At 40.5% G+C, this 22,592-nt stretch overlaps 1 protein-coding gene across 1 annotated transcript in view; it reads right to left on the bottom strand.

Moving 5' to 3' along the window:
- The window catches only part of CCDC115 (coiled-coil domain containing 115), a 32,026-nt gene extending 9,443 nt beyond the window's left edge, over window positions 1-22,583 (bottom strand). Inside the window, exons 1-4 of the mRNA XM_063433151.1 lie at window positions 22,496-22,583; window positions 13,714-13,856; window positions 12,216-12,319; window positions 9,288-9,403 (exon numbers count right to left, since the gene is read on the bottom strand). Coding sequence (XP_063289221.1) covers window positions 9,288-9,403; window positions 12,216-12,319; window positions 13,714-13,842 — 349 coding nt within the window. The 5' untranslated portion in view covers window positions 13,843-13,856; window positions 22,496-22,583. The remainder of the gene's footprint in view (window positions 1-9,287; window positions 9,404-12,215; window positions 12,320-13,713; window positions 13,857-22,495) is intronic.
- Window positions 22,584-22,592: the final 9 nt, after the last annotated feature.

Here is a 22,592-nt window from a genome sequence, read left to right as displayed (position 1 = left end):
CTTAGCTCCTACCTAGCATATACCATGCTTCATGCAATACCTTACTTCTCTCTCAGATCGACAGTTAAGCCGGTTTTATTCTACCCATAAAATGCCATGACACAATCTTCATGTATGTTCCTACTATGCTCGTTGCTGCCGTCATGGCATCTCAAGCCTGCATGTCAATCTTTGCACAATAAAAATAAAGAATACAAAAAAAAAAAAAAAAAAGAATAAAAAAAACTTGGCAAGTAATCACCAAACATTTGTTAATTAGTTTTATCATAAGTGAAAGGATAACAAACAGAGTCTGTACTAACCAGGGGCATACCTAGAACATTTGGCACCCGGGGCGGATCCATTGCGTGGCAACCCCCCCCCCCTCCCAAAAGAAAAACCTGTAAAAAAAATGTTTTCTTTTTTTTTTACAAATTGTAAACTTTGCAAAAAATGCTGTCAGCCCCTCCTACAAAACCCCTGTCCTGACCCTTCTACAAATCCTGTACTGTCTCCCGTTCACAAATCCCCTGCTTATCCCCCCTTATAAACACTCCTGTCCCAATACAAAACCCCTGCCCCTTCGACAAAATCCCTGCAGCCCCACACACACATTTACAGGCAGGCAGTCACACACACAGTTACAGGCATACAGTCACACACAGTTACATGCAGACAGTCACACGCACACAGTCACAGACTGTCATGCACACAGTTACAGGCAGACAGTCACATATACATTGACACACACACACACACACACACGGTCACAGGCAGACAGTCACACACACACACAGTTAAAGGCAGCAGCAGACAGTCACATGCACACAGTCACAGACAGAAAGTCATAGGCGTGTGCAGCCCATTGCATAAGGGCTTGCACCCTAAAGCACAAACACACGCTGCTTAATATATATATATATATAATATATGCACACACACATACATATACATACATACACACACACACACACACAATACAGGTGTGTGTGTAGGTGCTGTGTGTGTGTGCAGGCAGTGTGTGTGTAAGAGTGCTGTGTGTGTTTGTTTGTGAGGGTGCTGTGTGTGTGTGTGAGGGTGCTGTTAGTGTGTGCGTTTGTGTGTGTATGTGTAAGGGTGCTGTGTGTGTAAGGGTGCTGTTAGTGTGAGGGTGCTGTGTGTGTATGTGTGAGGGTGCTGTTAGTGTGTGTGTGTAACAGCACCCTTACACATACACACACACACACACACACACACTAACAGCACCCTCACACACACACAGCACCCTCACACACATACACACACATACTATGTGTGTAAGGGTGCTGTTAGTGTGAGGGTGCTGTTAGTGTGAGGGGGCTATATGTGTATGTGTGAGGGTGCTGTTAGAGTGTGTGTGTATGTGTGTGGGTGCTGTTTGTGTGTATTGTGTGGAGGTGGGTGGGCCGTTTAGTTAATATCCCCGCTCACCTTCTTGCCTTATGTAGGGAGGGGTGAACCGTGCTGCTGCCATCCCTGGTGGTCCAGTGGTGAGTGAACGTTAGCCCCGCAGCCTGCAGGGCTAGAGTTGACTCTTGCGAGATCTGAGCGTTGTCGTGGCAATGCTCAGATCTTGCGAGAGGAAGCTGGCGGAGCTGCTGGCTAGAGCTCCCCCCGGATCCTCTCCTGCCTCCCACCATGCTGCTGTGGGCCGGTGAGGTAGATCTTTGATCTCCCTCACCGGCCCACGGAGGGAGGCACACAGCGCGTGCCGCAGGGATAAGGGTATGTCCAGGCACACCCCGTGCACATGCCTATGCAGATAGATACACACGGTTACAGGCAACATCAAACAGTCACAGGCAGATAGTCACACATACATAGTCACATGCAGTCACACACACAGTTATAGGCAGACAGTTACACACACACAGTCAGTTACAGGTAGTCACACACAGTCATAGACAGACAGTCACGCACACAGTCACACAGAGACACACACATAGTCACACAGACACACACGCACACAGTTACACAGAGACACGCACACAGTCACACAGACACACACGCACACAGTTACACAGAGACACACACACACAGTTACACAGAGACACACAGTTACACAGAGACACACACACAGTCACACAGAGACACACACACACAGTTACACAGAGACACACACACACAGTCACACAGACACACGCACACAGTTACACAGAGACACACACACAGTCACACAGAGACACACACACACAGTCACACAGACACACACAGTTACACAGAGACACACACACAGTCACACAGAGACACACACACACAGTCACACAGAGACACACGCACACAGTTACACAGAGACACACACACACAGTCACACAGACACACACACACAGTCACACACTGTTACTGACAGACAGTGGGCTGGAGGAGGAGTGGATTCCCTGAAGCCTGTGGAGAGGCAGGGATTCCATCTTACTGCACCTCCATGTGCAGCAGTGACAGCAGCCAGTAAGGGCAGTATCAAGCCCCGCCGACGCTTGGCTCCGCCCCCGGTTCTGCTTAGCCCCGCCCCTACTTTCTTTCCGTGCGGCAAGTTCAGCTGCTCTTAGTGTGAGAGAGAGCACCCTGACTGCCATGGGGGGAGGGAGGGGGGGCAACCCAGGGTCATAGCACCCCCCACCCACCCACCCAGTGTCACACCCCCCTCCGCACTAAGTGCACAGAGCTGCCCTAGAGAGACTTTATTTCTTCCCATTTAATGCATTCCCAGGACAGTGCTAGTTCCAGCCTGGCTGGCCCTTTAATATTTTATATATATATATATATAATGATAGTGTAGCTATAAGCGGATTCCGCCAGTATGACACATTGTACCATTCTAAATGTCTCTCCCTCGGAGATTGGAAAGCGTTACCTTAATTTATAAATGTCTGGATCCTTTCCCCCTATGTTACCTTAATGTATAAATGTCTGGATACTTTCCCCTATGTTACCTTAATGTATAAATGTCTGGATCCTTTCCCCCTATGTTACCTTAATGTATAAATGTCTGGATCCTTTCCCCCTATGTTACCTTAATGTATAAATGTCTGGATCCTTTCCCCTATGTTACCGTAATGTATAAATGTCTGGATCCTTTCCCCCTATGTTACCTTAATGTATAAATGTCTGGATCCTTTCCCCCTATGTTACCTTAATGTATAAATGTCTGGATACTTTCCCCCTATGTTACCTTAATGTATAAATGTCTGGATCCTTTCCCCCTATGTTACCGTAATGTATAAATGTCTGGATCCTTTCCCCCTATGTTACCGTAATGTATACATGTCTGGATCCTTTCCCCCATGTTACCGTAATGTATAAATGTCTTGATTCTTTCCCCCTATGTTACCTTAATGTATACATGTCTGGATCCTTTCCCCCTATGTTACCTTAATGTATAAATGTCTGGATCCTTTCCCCCTATGTTACCGTAATGTATAAATGTCTGGATCCTTTCCCCCTATGTTACCGTAATGTATAAATGTCTGGATCCTTTCCCCCTATGTTACCTTAATGTATAAATGTCTGGATACTTTCCCCCTATGTTACCTTAATGTATAAATGTCTGGATCCTTTCCCCCTATGTTACCTTAATGTATAAATGTCTGGATACTTTCCCCCTATGTTACCTTAATGTATAAATGTCTGGATCCTTTCCCCCTATGTTACCTTAATGTATAAATGTCTGGATCCTTTCCCCCTATGTTACCGTAATGTATAAATGTCTGGATCCTTTCCCCCTATGTTACCTTAATGTATAAATGTCTGGATCCTTTCCCCCTATGTTACCTTAATGTATAAATGTCTGGATCCTTTCCCCCTATGTTACCGTAATGTATAAATGTCTGGATCCTTTCCCCCTATGTTACCTTAATGTATAAATGTCTGGATACTTTCCCCCTATGTTACCTTAATGTATAAATGTCTGGATCATTTCCCCCTATGTTACCGTAATGTATAAATGTCTGGATCCTTTCCCCCTATGTTACCATAAGATATAAATGTCTGGATCCTTTCCCCCTATGTTACCGTAATGTATAAATGGCTGGATACTTTCCCCCTATGTTACCTTAATGTATAAATGTCTGGATACTTTCCCCCTATGTTACCTTAATGTATAAATGTCTGGATCCTTTCCCCCTATGTTACCTTAATGTATAAATGTCTGGATCCTTTCCCCTATGTTACCTTAATGTATAAATGTCTGGATACTTTCCCCCTATGTTACCTTAATGTATAAATGTCTGGATCCTTTCCCCCTATGTTACCTTAATGTATAAATGTCTGGATACTTTCCCCCTATGTTACCTTAATGTATAAATGTCTGGATCCTTTCCCCCTATGTTACCTTAATGTATAAATGTCTGGATCCTTTCCCCCTATGTTACCTTAATGTATAAATGTCTGGATCCTTTCCCCCTATGTTACCTTAATGTATAAATGTCTGGATCCTTTCCCCCTATGTTACCTTAATGTATAAATGTCTGGATACTTTCCCCCTATGTTACCTTAATGTATAAATGTCTGGATCCTTTCCCCCTATGTTACCTTAATGTATAAATGTCTGGATCCTTTCCCCCTATGTTACCGTAATGTATAAATGTCTGGATCCTTTCCCCCTATGTTACCTTAATGTATAAATGTCTGGATCCTTTCCCCCTATGTTACCTTAATGTATAAATGTCTGGATACTTTCCCCTATGTTACCTTAATGTATAAATGTCTGGATCCTTTCCCCCTATGTTACCTTAATGTATAAATGTCTGGATCCTTTCCCCCTATGTTACCGTAATGTATAAATGTCTGGATCCTTTCCCCCTATGTTACCTTAATGTATAAATGTCTGGATCCTTTGCCCCTATGTTACCATAAGATATAAATGTCTGGATCCTTTCCCCCTATGTTACCGTAATGTATAAATGGCTGGATACTTTCCCCCTATGTTACCTTAATGTATAAATGTCTGGATCCTTTCCCCCTATGTTACCTTAATGTATAAATGTCTGGATACTTTCCCCCTATGTTACCTTAATGTATAAATGTCTGGATCCTTTCCCCCTATGTTACCTTAATGTATAAATGTCTGGATCCTTTCCCCCTATGTTACCATAAGATATAAATGTCTGGATCCTTTCCCCCTATGTTACCGTAATGTATAAATGTCTGGATACTTTCACCCTATGTTACCTTAATGTATAAATGTCTGGATCCTTTCCCCCTATGTTACCGTAATGTATAAATGTCTGGATCCTTTCCCCCTATGTTACCGTAATGTATAAATGTCTGGATCCTTTCCCCCTATGTTACCTTAATGTATAAATGTCTGGATCCTTTCCCCCTATGTTACCTTAATGTATAAATGTCTGGATCCTTTCCCCCTATGTTACCTTAATGTATAAATGTCTGGATCCTTTCCCCCTATGTTACCTTAATGTATAAATGTCTGGATACTTTCCCCCTATGTTACCTTAATGTATAAATGTCTGGATCCTTTCCCCCTATGTTACCGTAATGTATAAATGTCTTGATTCTTTCCCCCTATGTTACCTTAATGTATAAATGTCTGGATACTTTCCCCCTATGTTACCTTAATGTATAAATGTCTGGATACTTTCCCCCTATGTTACCTTAATGTATAAATGTCTGGATCCTTTCCCCCTATGTTACCGTAATGTATAAATGTCTGGATCCTTTCCCCCTATGTTACCGTAATGTATAAATGTCTGGATCCTTTCCCCCTATGTTACCTTAATGTATAAATGTCTGGATACTTTCCCCTATGTTACCTTAATGTATAAATGTCTGGATCCTTTCCCCCTATGTTACCTTAATGTATAAATGTCTGGATACTTTCCCCCTATGTTACCTTAATGTATAAATGTCTGGATCCTTTCCCCCTATGTTACCTTAATGTATAAATGTCTGGATACTTTCCCCCTATGTTACCTTAATGTATAAATGTCTGGATACTTTCCCCCTATGTTACCTTAATGTATAAATGTCTGGATCCTTTCCCCCTATGTTACCGTAATGTATAAATGTCTGGATCCTTTCCCCCTATGTTACCGTAATGTATAAATGTCTGGATACTTCCCCCCTATGTTACCTTAATGTATAAATGTCTGGATCCTTTCCCCCTATGTTACCTTAATGTATAAATGTCTGGATCCTTTCCCCCTATGTTACCTTAATGTATAAATGTCTGGATCCTTTCCCCCTATGTTACCTTAATGTATAAATGTCTGGATACTTTCCCCCTATGTTACCTTAATGTATAAATGTCTGGATCCTTTCCCCCTATGTTACCTTAATGTATAAATGTCTGGATACTTTCCCCCTATGTTACCTTAATGTATAAATGTCTGGATCCTTTCCCCCTATGTTACCGTAATGTATAAATGTCTTGATTCTTTCCCCCTATGTTACCTTAATGTATAAATGTCTGGATACTTTCCCCCTATGTTACCTTAATGTATAAATGTCTGGATACTTTCCCCCTATGTTACCTTAATGTATAAATGTCTGGATCCTTTCCCCCTATGTTACCGTAATGTATAAATGTCTGGATCCTTTCCCCCTATGTTACCGTAATGTATAAATGTCTGGATCCTTTCCCCCTATGTTACCTTAATGTATAAATGTCTGGATACTTTCCCCTATGTTACCTTAATGTATAAATGTCTGGATCCTTTCCCCCTATGTTACCTTAATGTATAAATGTCTGGATACTTTCCCCCTATGTTACCTTAATGTATAAATGTCTGGATACTTTCCCCCTATGTTACCTTAATGTATAAATGTCTGGATCCTTTCCCCCTATGTTACCTTAATGTATACATGTCTGGATACTTCCCCCCTATGTTACCTTAATGTATAAATGTCTGGATACTTTCCCCCTATGTTACCTTAATGTATAAATGTCTGGATCCTTTCCCCCTATGTTACCGTAATGTATAAATGTCTGGATCCTTTCCCCCTATGTTACCGTAATGTATAAATGTCTGGATCCTTTCCCCCTATGTTACCTTAATGTATAAATGTCTGGATACTTTCCCCTATGTTACCTTAATGTATAAATGTCTGGATCCTTTCCCCCTATGTTACCTTAATGTATAAATGTCTGGATACTTTCCCCCTATGTTACCTTAATGTATAAATGTCTGGATCCTTTCCCCCTATGTTACCTTAATGTATAAATGTCTGGATCCTTTCCCCTATGTTACCGTAATGTATAAATGTCTGGATACTTTCCCCCTATGTTACCTTAATGTATAAATGTCTGGATACTTTCCCCCTATGTTACCTTAATGTATAAATGTCTGGATCCTTTCCCCTATGTTACCGTAATGTATACATGTCTGGATCCTTTCCCCCTATGTTACCTTAATGTATAAATGTCTGGATACTTTCCCCCTATGTTACCTTAATGTATAAATGTCTGGATCCTTTCCCCCTATGTTACCTTAATGTATAAATGTCTGGATACTTTCCCCCTATGTTACCTTAATGTATAAATGTCTGGATCCTTTCCCCCTATGTTACCTTAATGTATAAATGTCTGGATACTTTCCCCCTATGTTACCGTAATGTATAAATGGCTGGATACTTTCCCCCTATGTTACCTTAATGTATAAATGTCTGGATCCTTTCCCCCTATGTTACCTTAATGTATAAATGTCTGGATCCTTTCCCCCTATGTTACCTTAATGTATAAATGTCTGGACACTTTCCCCCTATGTTACCTTAATGTATAAATGTCTGGATCCTTTCCCCCTATGTTACCTTAATGTATAAATGTCTGGATACTTTCCCCCTATGTTACCTTAATGTATACATGTCTGGATCCTTTCCCCCTATGTTACCGTAATGTATAAATGTCTTGATTCTTTCCCCCTATGTTACCTTAATGTATACATGTCTGGATCCTTTCCCCCTATGTTACCGTAATGTATAAATGTCTTGATACTTTCCCCCTATGTTACCTTAATGTATAAATGTCTGGATACTTTCCCCCTATGTTACCTTAATGTATAAATGTCTGGATCCTTTCCCCCTATGTTACCTTAATGTATAAATGTCTGGATCCTTTCCCCCTATGTTACCGTAATGTATAAATGTCTGGATCCTTTCCCCCTATGTTACCGTAATGTATAAATGTCTGGATCCTTTCCCCCTATGTTACCTTAATGTATAAATGTCTGGATACTTTCCCCTATGTTACCTTAATGTATAAATGTCTGGATCCTTTCCCCCTATGTTACCTTAATGTATAAATGTCTGGATACTTTCCCCCTATGTTACCTTAATGTATAAATGTCTGGATCCTTTCCCCCTATGTTACCTTAATGTATAAATGTCTGGATCCTTTCCCCTATGTTACCGTAATGTATAAATGTCTGGATACTTTCCCCCTATGTTACCTTAATGTATACATGTCTGGATCCTTTCCCCCTATGTTACCTTAATGTATAAATGTCTGGATACTTTCCCCCTATGTTACCTTAATGTATAAATGTCTGGATCCTTTCCCCCTATGTTACCTTAATGTATAAATGTCTGGATCCTTTCCCCCTATGTTACCTTAATGTATAAATGTCTGGATACTTTCCCCCTATGTTACCTTAATGTTTACATGTCTGGATCCTTTCCCCCTATGTTACCTTAATGTATAAATGTCTGGATCCTTTCCCCCTATGTTACCTTAATGTATAAATGTCTGGATCCTTTCCCCCTATGTTACCTTAATGTATAAATGTCTGGATCCTTTCCCCCTATGTTACCTTAATGTATAAATGTCTGGATCCTTTCCCCCTATGTTACCTTAATGTATAAATGTCTGGATCCTTTCCCCCTATGTTACCTTAATGTATAAATGTCTGGATCCTTTCCCCCTATGTTACCTTAATGTATAAATGTCTGGATCCTTTCCCCCTATGTTACCTTAATGTATAAATGTCTGGATACTTTCCCCCTATGTTACCTTAATGTATAAATGTCTGGATACTTTCCCCCTATGTTACCTTAATGTATAGCCGCACACAAAGTGATCTAGGATTGCGGTTTTGGTCTCTACCTGATGTGAGTATCTATTTGTCTTTGCTTTGTGGAGGATTAGATTACCATCCACACTATATATTGTTCTGTTTATGTTTTATATTTGACATATATTGCTACTATGAACCTCCTACAAGATAGATTGCAAGAGGGTAAGAAACCACCTTTTATACACAGACGCTCCACGAATAGGGTATAATATGTAATATGGAATTTGTGCAGACATTAAATAATACATAGAAAGTCACGTTACATACTTGGTTCGGTAGCGCCAATTTCCTCCACTGCCCTGTGATCCACGCTCTTCGTGGCCATTAGCGCTGTAGGGGAAGCACGTTCCACTTCAAACGACGTATTCCCATCAGGTGCACAGCTGGCAAATGGAAGTCATAAAGAACAGATGGAGAAATCAGATTAGTAGGATATCAAAGCATTGACGGCCATGAGCCATGTGATACAATGGGGGGAGCCATGTGATACAATGGGGGGAGCCATGTGATACAATGGGGGGAGCCATGTGATACAATGGGGGGAGCCATGTGATACAATGGGGGGAGCCATGTGATACAATGGGGGGAGCCATGTGATACAATTGGGGGAGCCATGTGATACAATGGGGGGAGCCATGTCATACAATGGGGGGAGCCATGTCATACAATGGGGGAGCAATGTCATACAATGGGGGGAGCCATGTCATACAATGGGGGGAGCCATGTCATACAATGGGGGGAGCCATGTCATACAATGGGGGGGAGCCATGTCATACAATGGGGGGGCATGTCATACAATGAGGGGAGCCATGTGATACAATGGGGGAGCCATGTGATACAATGGGGGAGCCATGTGATACAATGGGGGAGCCATGTGATACAATGGGGAGAGCCATGTGATACAATGGGGAGAGCCATGTGATACAATTGGGGGAGCCATGTGATACAATTGGGGGAGCCATGTGATACAATGGGGGGAGCCATGTGATACAATTGGGGGAGCCATGTGATACAATGGGGGGAGCCATGTCATACAATGGGGGGAGCCATGTGATTCAATGGGGGGAGCCATGTCATACAATGGGGGAGCCATGTCATACAATGGGGGGAGCCATGTCATACAATGGGGGGAGCCATGTCATACAATGGGGGGAGCCATGTCATACAATGGGGGGAGCCATGTCATACAATGGGGGGAGCCATGTGATACAATGGGGGAGCCGTGTGATACAATGGGGGAGCCATGTGATACAATGGGGGGAGCCATGTGATACAATGGGGGGAGCCATGTGATACAATGGGGGGAGCCATGTGATACAATGGGGGAAGCCATGTGATACAATGGGGGGAGAAATGTGATACAATGGGGGGAGCCATGTGATACAATGGGGGAGCCATGTGATACAATGGGGGAGCCATGTGATACAATGGGGGAGCCATGTGATACAATGGGGGGAGCCATGTGATACAATGGGGGGAGCCATGTGATACAATGGGGGGAGCCATGTGATACAATGGGGGGAGCCATGTGATACAATGGGGGGAGCCATGTGATACAATGGGGGGAGCCATGTGATACAATGGGGGAGCCATGCGATACAATGGTTGGAGCCATGCCATACAATGGGGGGAGCCATGCCATACAATGGGGGGAGCCATGCCATACAATGGGGGGAGCCATGCCATACAATGGGGGGAGCCATGCCATACAATGGGGGGAGCCATGCCATACAATGGGGGGAGCCATGCCATACAATGGGGGGAGCCATGCCATACAATGGGGGGAGCCATGTGATACAATGGGGGGAGCCAAGTGATACAATGGGGGGAGCCATGTGATACAATGGGGGGAGCCATGTGATACAATGGGGGGAGCCATGTGATACAATGGGGGAAGCCATGTGATACAATGGGGGGAGCCATGTGATACAATGGGGGGAGCCATGTGATACAATGGGGGGAGCCATGTGATACAATGGGGGAAGCCATGTGATACAATGGGGGGAGCCATGTGATACAATGGGGGAGCCATGTGATACAATGGGGGGAGCCATGTGATACAATGGGGGGAGCCATGTGATACAATGGGGGGAGCCATGTGATACAATGGGGGGAGCCATGTGATACAATGGGGGGAGCCATGGGATACAAAGGGGGGAGCCATGTGATACAATGGGGGAGCCATGTGATACAATGGGGGAGCCATGTGATACAATGGGGGGAGCCATGCCATACAATGGGGGGAGCCATGCGATACAATTGGGGAGCCATGCGATACAATGGGGGGAGCCATGCGATACAATGGGGGGAGCCATGCCATACAATGGGGGGAGCCATGCCATACAATGGGGGGAGCCATGCCATACAATGGGGGGAGCCATGCCATACAATGGGGGGAGCCATGTGATACAATGGGGGGAGCCATGTGATACAATGGGGGGAGCCATGTGATACAATGGGGGGAGCCATGTGATACAATGGGGGGAGCCATGTGATACAATGGGGGGAGCCATGTGATACAATGGGGGGAGCCATGTGTTTTCAGGCTAAAATGTTCTCATTCTTACTGTTTGTGCCCTTTGTTGCAGTTTTGCCTCTACACACACACACTGCACCCCCATACACACACACTGCCCCCCATACACACACACTGCCCCCCATACACACACACACTGCAACTCTCACACACACACTGCCCCACACATACACTGTCCCCTAACACACACACTGCAACCCTGACATACACTGCCGCCCTCACGCACTCGCACACACACTGCACCTTTCACACACACACTTCACCCCTAAAACATACCACTGCTCCTATGCCCTATATCCCAGCAGACCCCAGGTAAGATGTCAATCTGTTCATAAACGGTTTGACTACTTACTCTGGGATGGGATCCTGGCACTACGGGCGCCATAACTACTACACTGAGCTGTAGTGGTAATTGTGCCTGGATTATTTCTTTAAATAATCTACAAGTGCCCCTCCCGAGATCAGGCTCTGGATCCGCCACTGCAGGACCAGCAGTATTTTATAAAGTGTTTTCCCAGCAGACAGCGAAACGTGTCTGTCATACGGAAACCTAATATATATTTAACAATAATAGAGAACGTCACATCCCTGTGCGCCTGCTCTCCATTCTATATACTGCCTGTTTTATCTGCGTATTAGAGCCACATCTGAGGACTCACCTTTCCAGAACCACAACCGATGGCGCCATGTCCTGCTTGTACTGGAGAGATGACACAAACTTATTCCCCATTGAATATCGAGACTGAGATAGGGAAAGCCAGCCCTAGGGGACAAGGAATACAGCACGATATGTATATTAACACATCTCACCTTTTAAAATATGATGTCTGGTGTCAAATCAGCAATCCAATTCAAAGTATAGCAACCGCCAAAAACAGAACCAACTCACACCCATCTGCATTAACAAAACACAAGCTTGGGGTTTTCACATATGCACAAAGTATGCCCACTGGTAGAGCAAGCTAAAAGGTTACTCCAATCACAAGCAAGTGTTTTCATAAAGCCCAGGATTTGGTTTGAATAACCCTTGCTGTACTAGCCCACTAGCCTCCTGTGTAATGTACGGTTCCCCATGTATTTTGTGTTGTATACCCTGTTGACCGTTCAGGAGAGCTCACGTGATCGGAACCCGTTCGTCTCCCAAACGTGGACCACCCCGGTACCCTATTAGAATGTTCACACCAATCAGAATGTTTGCACCTGCAACATAAGCGTGAAACCGCAATGGAAGTAATTAATGAGGGCTCCCCTGGGTGGCCGCCATTCGAATAGGTGAACGCCATCTAGGAGGAGCATTCGTATCCCGAAAGGATACGCTTCCCTTGCGGGATCTTCGCAACAGGACTCCACGAACGGGTCCCTGGGGTTGGTGGGGACACTGTTGGGGTACTGGCGGTTCGGATAGCCCTACCTGCTCCTAACGGAGCTATAATCAATGCTCTCCCTACCTGGGAGCTGTGAGGCCAGGCTTGTAGCTGCCCAAAGAGCGCTCTCTCGAGTGCTACCCAAGTGGAGGTATCGACCGGAGAGAGAAGCAGAATTCCTGGAGCTGTGAGTCAGCTTTGCAGCCTCAGGCGTCCCACTGGCCGCTTGGAAGTCAGTGCCGACCAATGGGAGAAGGAGCGCCCATTCAAACTGGGTTCGCACCATTCTCCTGATAAGTTGGCACAAGTGCCGATTGGTCGCTGCGGATGTGTGTCGTCCAGCCCCTAGGAGCGCATAGAACTAATCCCCTATCCGTTCCCTGGCAGCGGAACCCAGTGGGGGTACAGGGGACTCCGTCACAGACACCCTGTCATGTCTTCATTTACTTACTCCCCTCTTTACCTTCTGCCTTTACTTACTATCTCTACTTAACGGGGTGCTGCCATTTTCTTTTCCTCTCTGCATAGCGACTGTAGGTTTGCCTTCAGTTAGATTCCTGTGACTGATGGATTGTGGGTAAATTAGCAATTAAAACTGAATTTTGCTTAGACTCCGCCCATTGCGAAACATCACGCTCCCCATGAAAAATAGCAGTCCATACTTTTTCATAATATATATATCTATCTATATCTAAAAACACGAAGTTGAATTTCAAAAAAATAAAAACAAGAAATAGAGGGACAAAATGGAGTAATTAAAACCATAACCTGCAAAGTGACAGCGCCATCTCACCTTCTCAATCAGCTGGTTCAGGGACGTTCTCTTATTTCGGAGTAGTTCCAGTTGGTCCATGAGCCTGAGAGTGAGTAGATCAAGCTCCTGGCACACCGTGGCCATCTTCTCCTCGGGGGCTGGTGCCATACTGCCAGGAAGAGCTGGAACATACAATGGCATACTGTGCAATCCTCACATTGTATGGAGCAGGCTCTCATCACACAATATATCAATATATACAGCTAACACTATACGGAGCAGGCTCCCATCATAAAATATATCAATATATACAGCTAACACTATACGGAGCAGGCTCCCATCATAAAATATATCAATATATACAGCTAACGCTATACGGAGCAGGCTCCCATCATAAAATATATCAATATATACAGCTAACACTATACGGAGCGGGCTCCCATCATAAAATATATCAATATATACAGCTAACACTATACGGAGCAGGCTCCCATCATAAAATATATCAATATATACAGCTAACACTATACGGAGCAGGCTCCCATCATAAAATATATCAATATATACAGCTAACACTATACGGAGCGGGCTCCCATCATAAAATATATCAATATATACAGCTAACACTATACGGAGCGGGCTCCCATCATAAAATATATCAATATATACAGCTAACACTATACGGAGCAGGCTCCCATCATAAAATATATCAATATATACAGCTAACACTATACGGAGCAGGCTCCCATCATAAAATATATCAAAATATACAGCTAACACTATACGGAGCGGGCTCCCATCATAAAATCTATCAATATATACAGCTAACACTATACGGAGCAGGCTGCCATCATAAAATATATCAATATATACAGCTAACACTATACGGAGCAGGCTCCCATCATAAAATATATCAATATATACAGCTAACACTATACAGAGCGGGCTCCTATCATAAAATATATCAATATATACAGCTAACACTATACAGAGCGGGCTCCTATCATAAAATATATCAATATATACAGCTAACACTATACGGAGCAGGCTCCCATCATAAAATATATCAATATATACAGCTAACACTATACGGAGCAGGCTCCCATCATAAAATATATCAATATATACAGCTAACACTATACAGAGCGGGCTCCCATCATAAAATATATCAATATATACAGCTAACACTATACGGAGCGGGCTCCTATCATAAAATATATCAATATATACAGCTAACACTATACGGAGCAGGCTCCCATCATAAAATATATCAATATATACAGCTAACACTATACGGAGCAGGCTCCCATCATAAAATATATCAATATATACAGCTAACACTATACGGAGCAGGCTCCCATCATAAAATATATCAATATATACAGCTAACACTATACGGAGCGGGCTCCTATCATAAAATATATCAATATATACAGCTAACACTATACGGAGCAGGCTCCCATCATAAAATATATCAATATATACAGCTAACACTATACGGAGCAGGCTCCCATCATAAAATATATCAATATATACAGCTAACACTATACGGAGCAGGCTCCCATCATAAAATATATCAATATATACAGCTAACACTATACAGAGCAGGCTCCCATCATAAAATATATCAATATATACAGCTAACACTATACGGAGCGGGCTCCCATCATAAAATATATCAATATATACAGCTAACACTATACGGAGCGGGCTCCCATCATAAAATATATCAATATATACAGCTAACACTATACGGAGCGGGCTCCCATCATAAAATATATCAATATATACAGCTAACACTATACGGAGCGGGCTCCCATCATAAAATATATCAATATATACAGCTAACACTATACGGAGCAGGCTCCCATCATAAAATATATCAATATATACAGCTAACACTATACGGAGCAGGCTCCCATCATAAAATATATCAATATATACAGCTAACACTATACAGAGCGGGCTCCCATCATAAAATATATCAATATATACAGCTAACACTATACGGAGCAGGCTCCCATCATAAAATATATCAATATATACAGCTAACACTATACGGAGCAGGCTCCCATCATAAAATATATCAATATATACAGCTAACACTATACGGAGCGGGCTCCCATCATAAAATATATCAATATATACAGCTAACACTATACGGAGCGGGCTCCCATCATAAAATATATCAATATATACAGCTAACACTATACGGAGCGGGCTCCCATCACACAATATATCAATATATACAGCTAACACTATACGGAGCAGGCTCCCATCACACAATATATCAATATATACAGCTAACACTATACGGAGCAGGCTCCCATCATAAAATATATCAATATATACAGCTAACACTATACGGAGCAGGCTCCCATCATAAAATATATCAATATATACAGCTAACACTATACGGAGCGGGCTCCCATCATAAAATATATCAATATATACAGCTAACACTATACGGAGCGGGCTCCCATCATAAAATATATCAATATATACAGCTAACACTATACGGAGCGGGCTCCCATCATAAAATATATCAATATATACAGCTAACACTATACGGAGCAGGCTCCCATCATAAAATATATCAATATATACAGCTAACACTATACGGAGCGGGCTCCCATCATAAAATATATCAATATATACAGCTAACACTATACGGAGCGGGCTCCCATCACACAATATATCAATATATACAGCTAACACTATACGGAGCAGGCTCCCATCACACAATATATCAATATATACAGCTAACACTATACGGAGCAGGCTCCCATCATAAAATATATCAATATATACAGCTAACACTATACGGAGCAGGCTCCCATCATAAAATATATCAATATATACAGCTAACACTATACGGAGCAGGCCCCCATCATAAAATATATCAATATATACAGCTAACACTATACGGAGCGGGCTCCCATCACACAATATATCAATATATACAGCTAACACTATACGGAGCAGGCTCCCATCACACAATATATCAATATATACAGCTAACACTATACGGAGCAGGCTCCCATCATAAAATATATCAATATATACAGCTAACACTATACGGAGCAGGCTCCCATCATAAAATATATCAATATATACAGCTAACACTATACGGAGCGGGCTCCCATCATAAAATATATCAATATATACAGCTAACACTATACGGAGCGGGCTCCCATCACACAATATATCAATATATACAGCTAACACTATACGGAGCAGGCTCCCATCACACAATATATCAATATATACAGCTAACACTATACGGAGCGGGCTCCCATCATAAAATATATCAATATATACAGCTAACACTATACGGAGCAGGCTCCCATCATAAAATATATCAATATATACAGCTAACACTATACAGAGCGGGCTCCCATCATAAAATATATCAATATATACAGCTAACGCTATACGGAGCGGGCTCCCATCATAAAATATATCAATATATACAGCTAACACTATACGGAGCAGGCTCCCATCACACAATATATCAATATATACAGCTAACACTATACGGAGCGGGCTCCCATCATAAAATATATCAATATATACAGCTAACACTATACGGAGCGGGCTCCCATCATAAAATATATCAATATATACAGCTAACACTATACGGAGCGGGCTCCCATCATAAAATATATCAATATATACAGCTAACGCTATACGGAGCGGGCTCCCATCATAAAATATATCAATATATACAGCTAACACTATACGGAGCAGGCTCCCATCATAAAATATATCAATATATACAGCTAACACTATACGGAGCGGGCTCCCATCATAAAATATATCAATATATACAGCTAACACTATACAGAGCGGGCTCCCATCATAAAATATATCAATATATACAGCTAACACTATACAGAGCGGGCTCCCATCATAAAATATATCAATATATACAGCTAACGCTATACGGAGCGGGCTCCCATCACACAATATATCAATATATACAGCTAACACTATACGGAGCGGGCTCCCATCATAAAATATATCAATATATACAGCTAACACTATACAGAGCGGGCTCCCATCATAAAATATATCAATATATACAGCTAACACTATACGGAGCGGGCTCCCATCACAAAATATATCAATATATACAGCTAACACTATACGGAGCAGGCTCCCATCATAAAATATATCAATATATACAGCTAACACTATACGGAGCAGGCTCCCATCATAAAATATATCAATATATACAGCTAACACTATACTGAGCGGGCTCCCATCATAAAATATATCAATATATACAGCTAACACTATACGGAGCGGGCTCCCATCACAAAATATATCAATATATACAGCTAACACTATACGGAGCAGGCTCCCATCACACAATATATCAATATATACAGCTAACACTATACGGAGCAGGCTCCCATCATAAAATATATCAATATATACAGCTAACACTATACGGAGCAGGCTCCCATCATAAAATATATCAATATATACAGCTAACACTATACGGAGCAGGCTCCCATCACACAATATATCAATATATACAGCTAACACTATACGGAGCAGGCTCCCATCACAAAATATATCAATATATACAGCTAACACTATACGGAGCAGGCTCCCATCATAAAATATATCAATATATACAGCTAACACTATACGGAGCAGGCTCCCATCATAAAATATATCAATATATACAGCTAACACTATACGGAGCAGGCTCCCATCACACAATATATCAATATATACAGCTAACGCTATACGGAGCGGGCTCCCATCATAAAATATATCAATATATACAGCTAACACTATACGGAGCAGGCTCTCATCACACAATATATCAATATATACAGCTAACGCTATACGGAGCAGGCTCCCATCATAAAATATATCAATATATACAGCTAACACTATACGGAGCAGGCTCTCATCACAAAATATATCAATATATACAGCTAACACTATACGGAGCAGGCTCCCATCACACAATATATCAATATATACAGCTAACACTATACGGAGCAGGCTCCCATCACAAAATATATCAATATATACAGCTAACACTATACGGAGCAGGCTCCCATCATAAAATATATCAATATATACAGCTAACACTATACGGAGCAGGCTCCCATCACACAATATATCAATATATACAGCTAACACTATACGGAGCAGGCTCCTATCATAAAATATATCAATATATACAGCTAACACTATACGGAGCGGGCTCCCATCATAAAATATATCAATATATACAGCTAACACTATACGGAGCAAGCTCCCATCATAAAATATATCAATATATACTGCTAACGCTATACGGAGCAGACTCCCATCATAAAATATATCAATATATACAGCTAACGCTATACGGAGCAGGCTCCCATCATAAAATATATCAATATATACAGCTAACGCTATACGGAGCAGGCTCCCATCATAAAATATATCAATATATACAGCTAACACTATACGGAGCGGGCTCCCATCATAAAATATATCAATATATACAGCTAACACTATACGGAGCGGGCTCCCATCATAAAATATATCAATATATACAGCTAACACTATACGGAGCAGGCTCCCATCATAAAATATATCAATATATACAGCTAACGCTATACGGAGCAGGCCTCCATCATAAAATATATCAATATATACAGCTAACACTATACGGAGCGGGCTCCCATCATAAAATATATCAATATATACAGCTAACACTATACGGAGCAGGCTCCTATCATAAAATATATCAATATATACAGCTAACACTATACGGAGCAGGATATATAGGCCGCTATATAACACTAATATATATATATATATATATAAATATATATAACACTATATAGGATTGATACTCTACCACTACACAAGACACCCACACCTCACACTCTATACAAATAAAAATAATACACAGGTCACACTCACTCTATAATATTATTATTATTAATACACAGGGCGCTCACGCACTATATCAGGGGTAGGCAACCTACGGCACTAGTGCCATGCACGGCACTCAAGGTGTCTTTGCACGGCACTCAAGGCTGCTAGAGCCAAACAGGCTCTGGCCTATCAGGAGTCCCAGTGAAACTTCAGATATCTGCTAATACGAAAAGGTGGTAAAGGACAATCCTCAATTTATGCATTGCAGCAGATAGAGGAAGTGATCTCAGATCACTTCATTCCAGCACTTGTGAATGTGAATCCACACTGAGCCCCCCTCATACAAATAATATGAACAGCCCACACACAAACACAACACACAATCCGCACAAACGTAACACCACTAACAATCCACATACATGCCCACAACCCCGATGCAGCCTCTCACAAGCAATACCCCAAACAGCCCCCACACATACACACACACTACCAAATGCACAATGTGAAATATCCATCCACACACACACACTACCCCAAACAGCCCCTCACATACACACACTATCAAACACACAATGTGACATATCCATCCACACACACAATACCCCAAACAGCCCCACACACACACACACACTACCAAATACACAGTGACATATCCATCCACACACAATACCCCAAACAGCCCCACACACACACACACACACACTACCAAACACAGTGACATATCCATCCACACACACACACAATACCCCAAACAGCCCCACACACACACTACCAAACACACAATGTGACATATCCATCCACACACACACACACACACACACTACCAAACACACAGTGACATATCCATCCACACACACACACACACACAATACCCCAAACAGCCCCCCCCCACACACACACTACCAAACACACATTGACATATCCATCCACACACACACACACACAATACTCCAAACAGCCCCACACATACACTACCAAACACACAATGTGACATATCCATCCACACACACACACAATTCCACAAGCATCCCTTGTACACCGCCCACATTCATATGTATCATACACGATACCACATGAATGAACATAATGAACATATACAATATAATAGCTTATATACACACAAATACAACGATACAAAACAACTGCAGTATAAATAACACAAGCAGAATACGACAGCATACACACCTCAATTTAAAAAAATAGGACTGGCACGCTACAGGACATCACCCTCCTATATCGGCCCAGTGCTGCTAAAAGGTTGCCTACCCCTGCACTATATAAATAATAAATAATAATAATACACAGGGCCCTCACACTCTATATAAATAATAAAAATAATAATAATACACAGGGCCCTCACACCCTATATAAATAAATAATAATAATAATAATAATAATAATACACAGGACACCCTATATAAATAATAATAATATTAATACACAGGGCCCTCACACTCTATATAAATAATAAAATAATAATAATAATAATAATAATAATAATAATAATAATAATACACAGGACACCCTATATAAATAATAAAATAATAATAATACACAGGGCCCTCACACCCTATATAAATTATTATTATAATAATAATAATAATAATAATACACAGGACACACTATATAAATAATAACATAATAATACACAGGGCGCTCACACTCTATATAAATAATAAAATAATAAAAATAATAATAATAATACACAGGGCCCTCACACCCTATATAAATAATAATAATAATAATAATAATAATACACAGGACACACTATATATAAATAATAATAATATTAATAATAATACACAGGACACACTATATATAAATAATAATAATAATACACAGATCACACTATATAAATAATAATAATAATAATACACAGATCACACTATATAAATAATAATAATAATAATAATACACAGATCACACTATATAAATAATAATAATAATAATAATAATAATACACAGATGACACACTCTATATAAATAATAATACACAGATCACACTATATAAATAATAATAATAATAATAATAATAATACACAGATGACACACTCTATATAAATAATAATAATAATAATACACAGATGACACTCTATATAAATAATAATAATAATAATACACAGATCACACTATATAAATAATAATAATACACAGATCACACTATATAAATAATAATAATAATAATACACAGATCACACTATATAAATAATAATAATAATAATAATAATAATAATAATACACAGATCACACTCTATAATATTAATAATAATACACAGATCACACTCTATATAAATAATAATAATAATACACAGGACACACTCTATATAAATAATAATAATAATAATAATAATAATAATAATAATACACAGGACACACTCTATAATAATAATAATAATAATAATAATAATAATAATAATACACAGATCACACTCTATATAAATAATATTAATAATAATACACAGGACACACTATATAAATAAAAATAATAATAATACACAGATGACACACTCTATATAAATAATAATAATAATAATACACAGATCACACTATATAAATAATAATAATAATAATACACAGATCACACTATATAAATAATAATAATAATAATAATACACAGATCACACTATATAAATAATAATAATAATAATAATAATAATAATAATAATAATAATAATACACAGATCACACTCTATATAAATAATAATAATAATACACAGGACACACTCTATATAAATAATAATAATAATAATAATAATACACAGGACACACTATATAAATAATAATAATAATAATACACAGATGACACACTCTATATAAATAATAATAATAATAATACACAGATCACACTATATAAATAATAATAATAATAATACACAGATCACACTCTATATAAATAATAATAATAATAATACACAGCTCAGACACTCACCCAGGTCCTGTGACCTCCTGTGCTGTGAGCAGACTTTGGGTCACATGACTTTGCCAGCAGTTCCGGGTTTGCCCAGTGATGACGTGTTCTCCCGGCG

This window comes from Pelobates fuscus, chromosome 9, assembly GCF_036172605.1.
Source record: "Pelobates fuscus isolate aPelFus1 chromosome 9, aPelFus1.pri, whole genome shotgun sequence".
NCBI lineage: Eukaryota > Metazoa > Chordata > Amphibia > Anura > Pelobatidae > Pelobates > Pelobates fuscus.
Note: the sequence above shows the minus strand (reverse complement) of the source record. Positions and strands in the feature narration are given on the sequence as shown.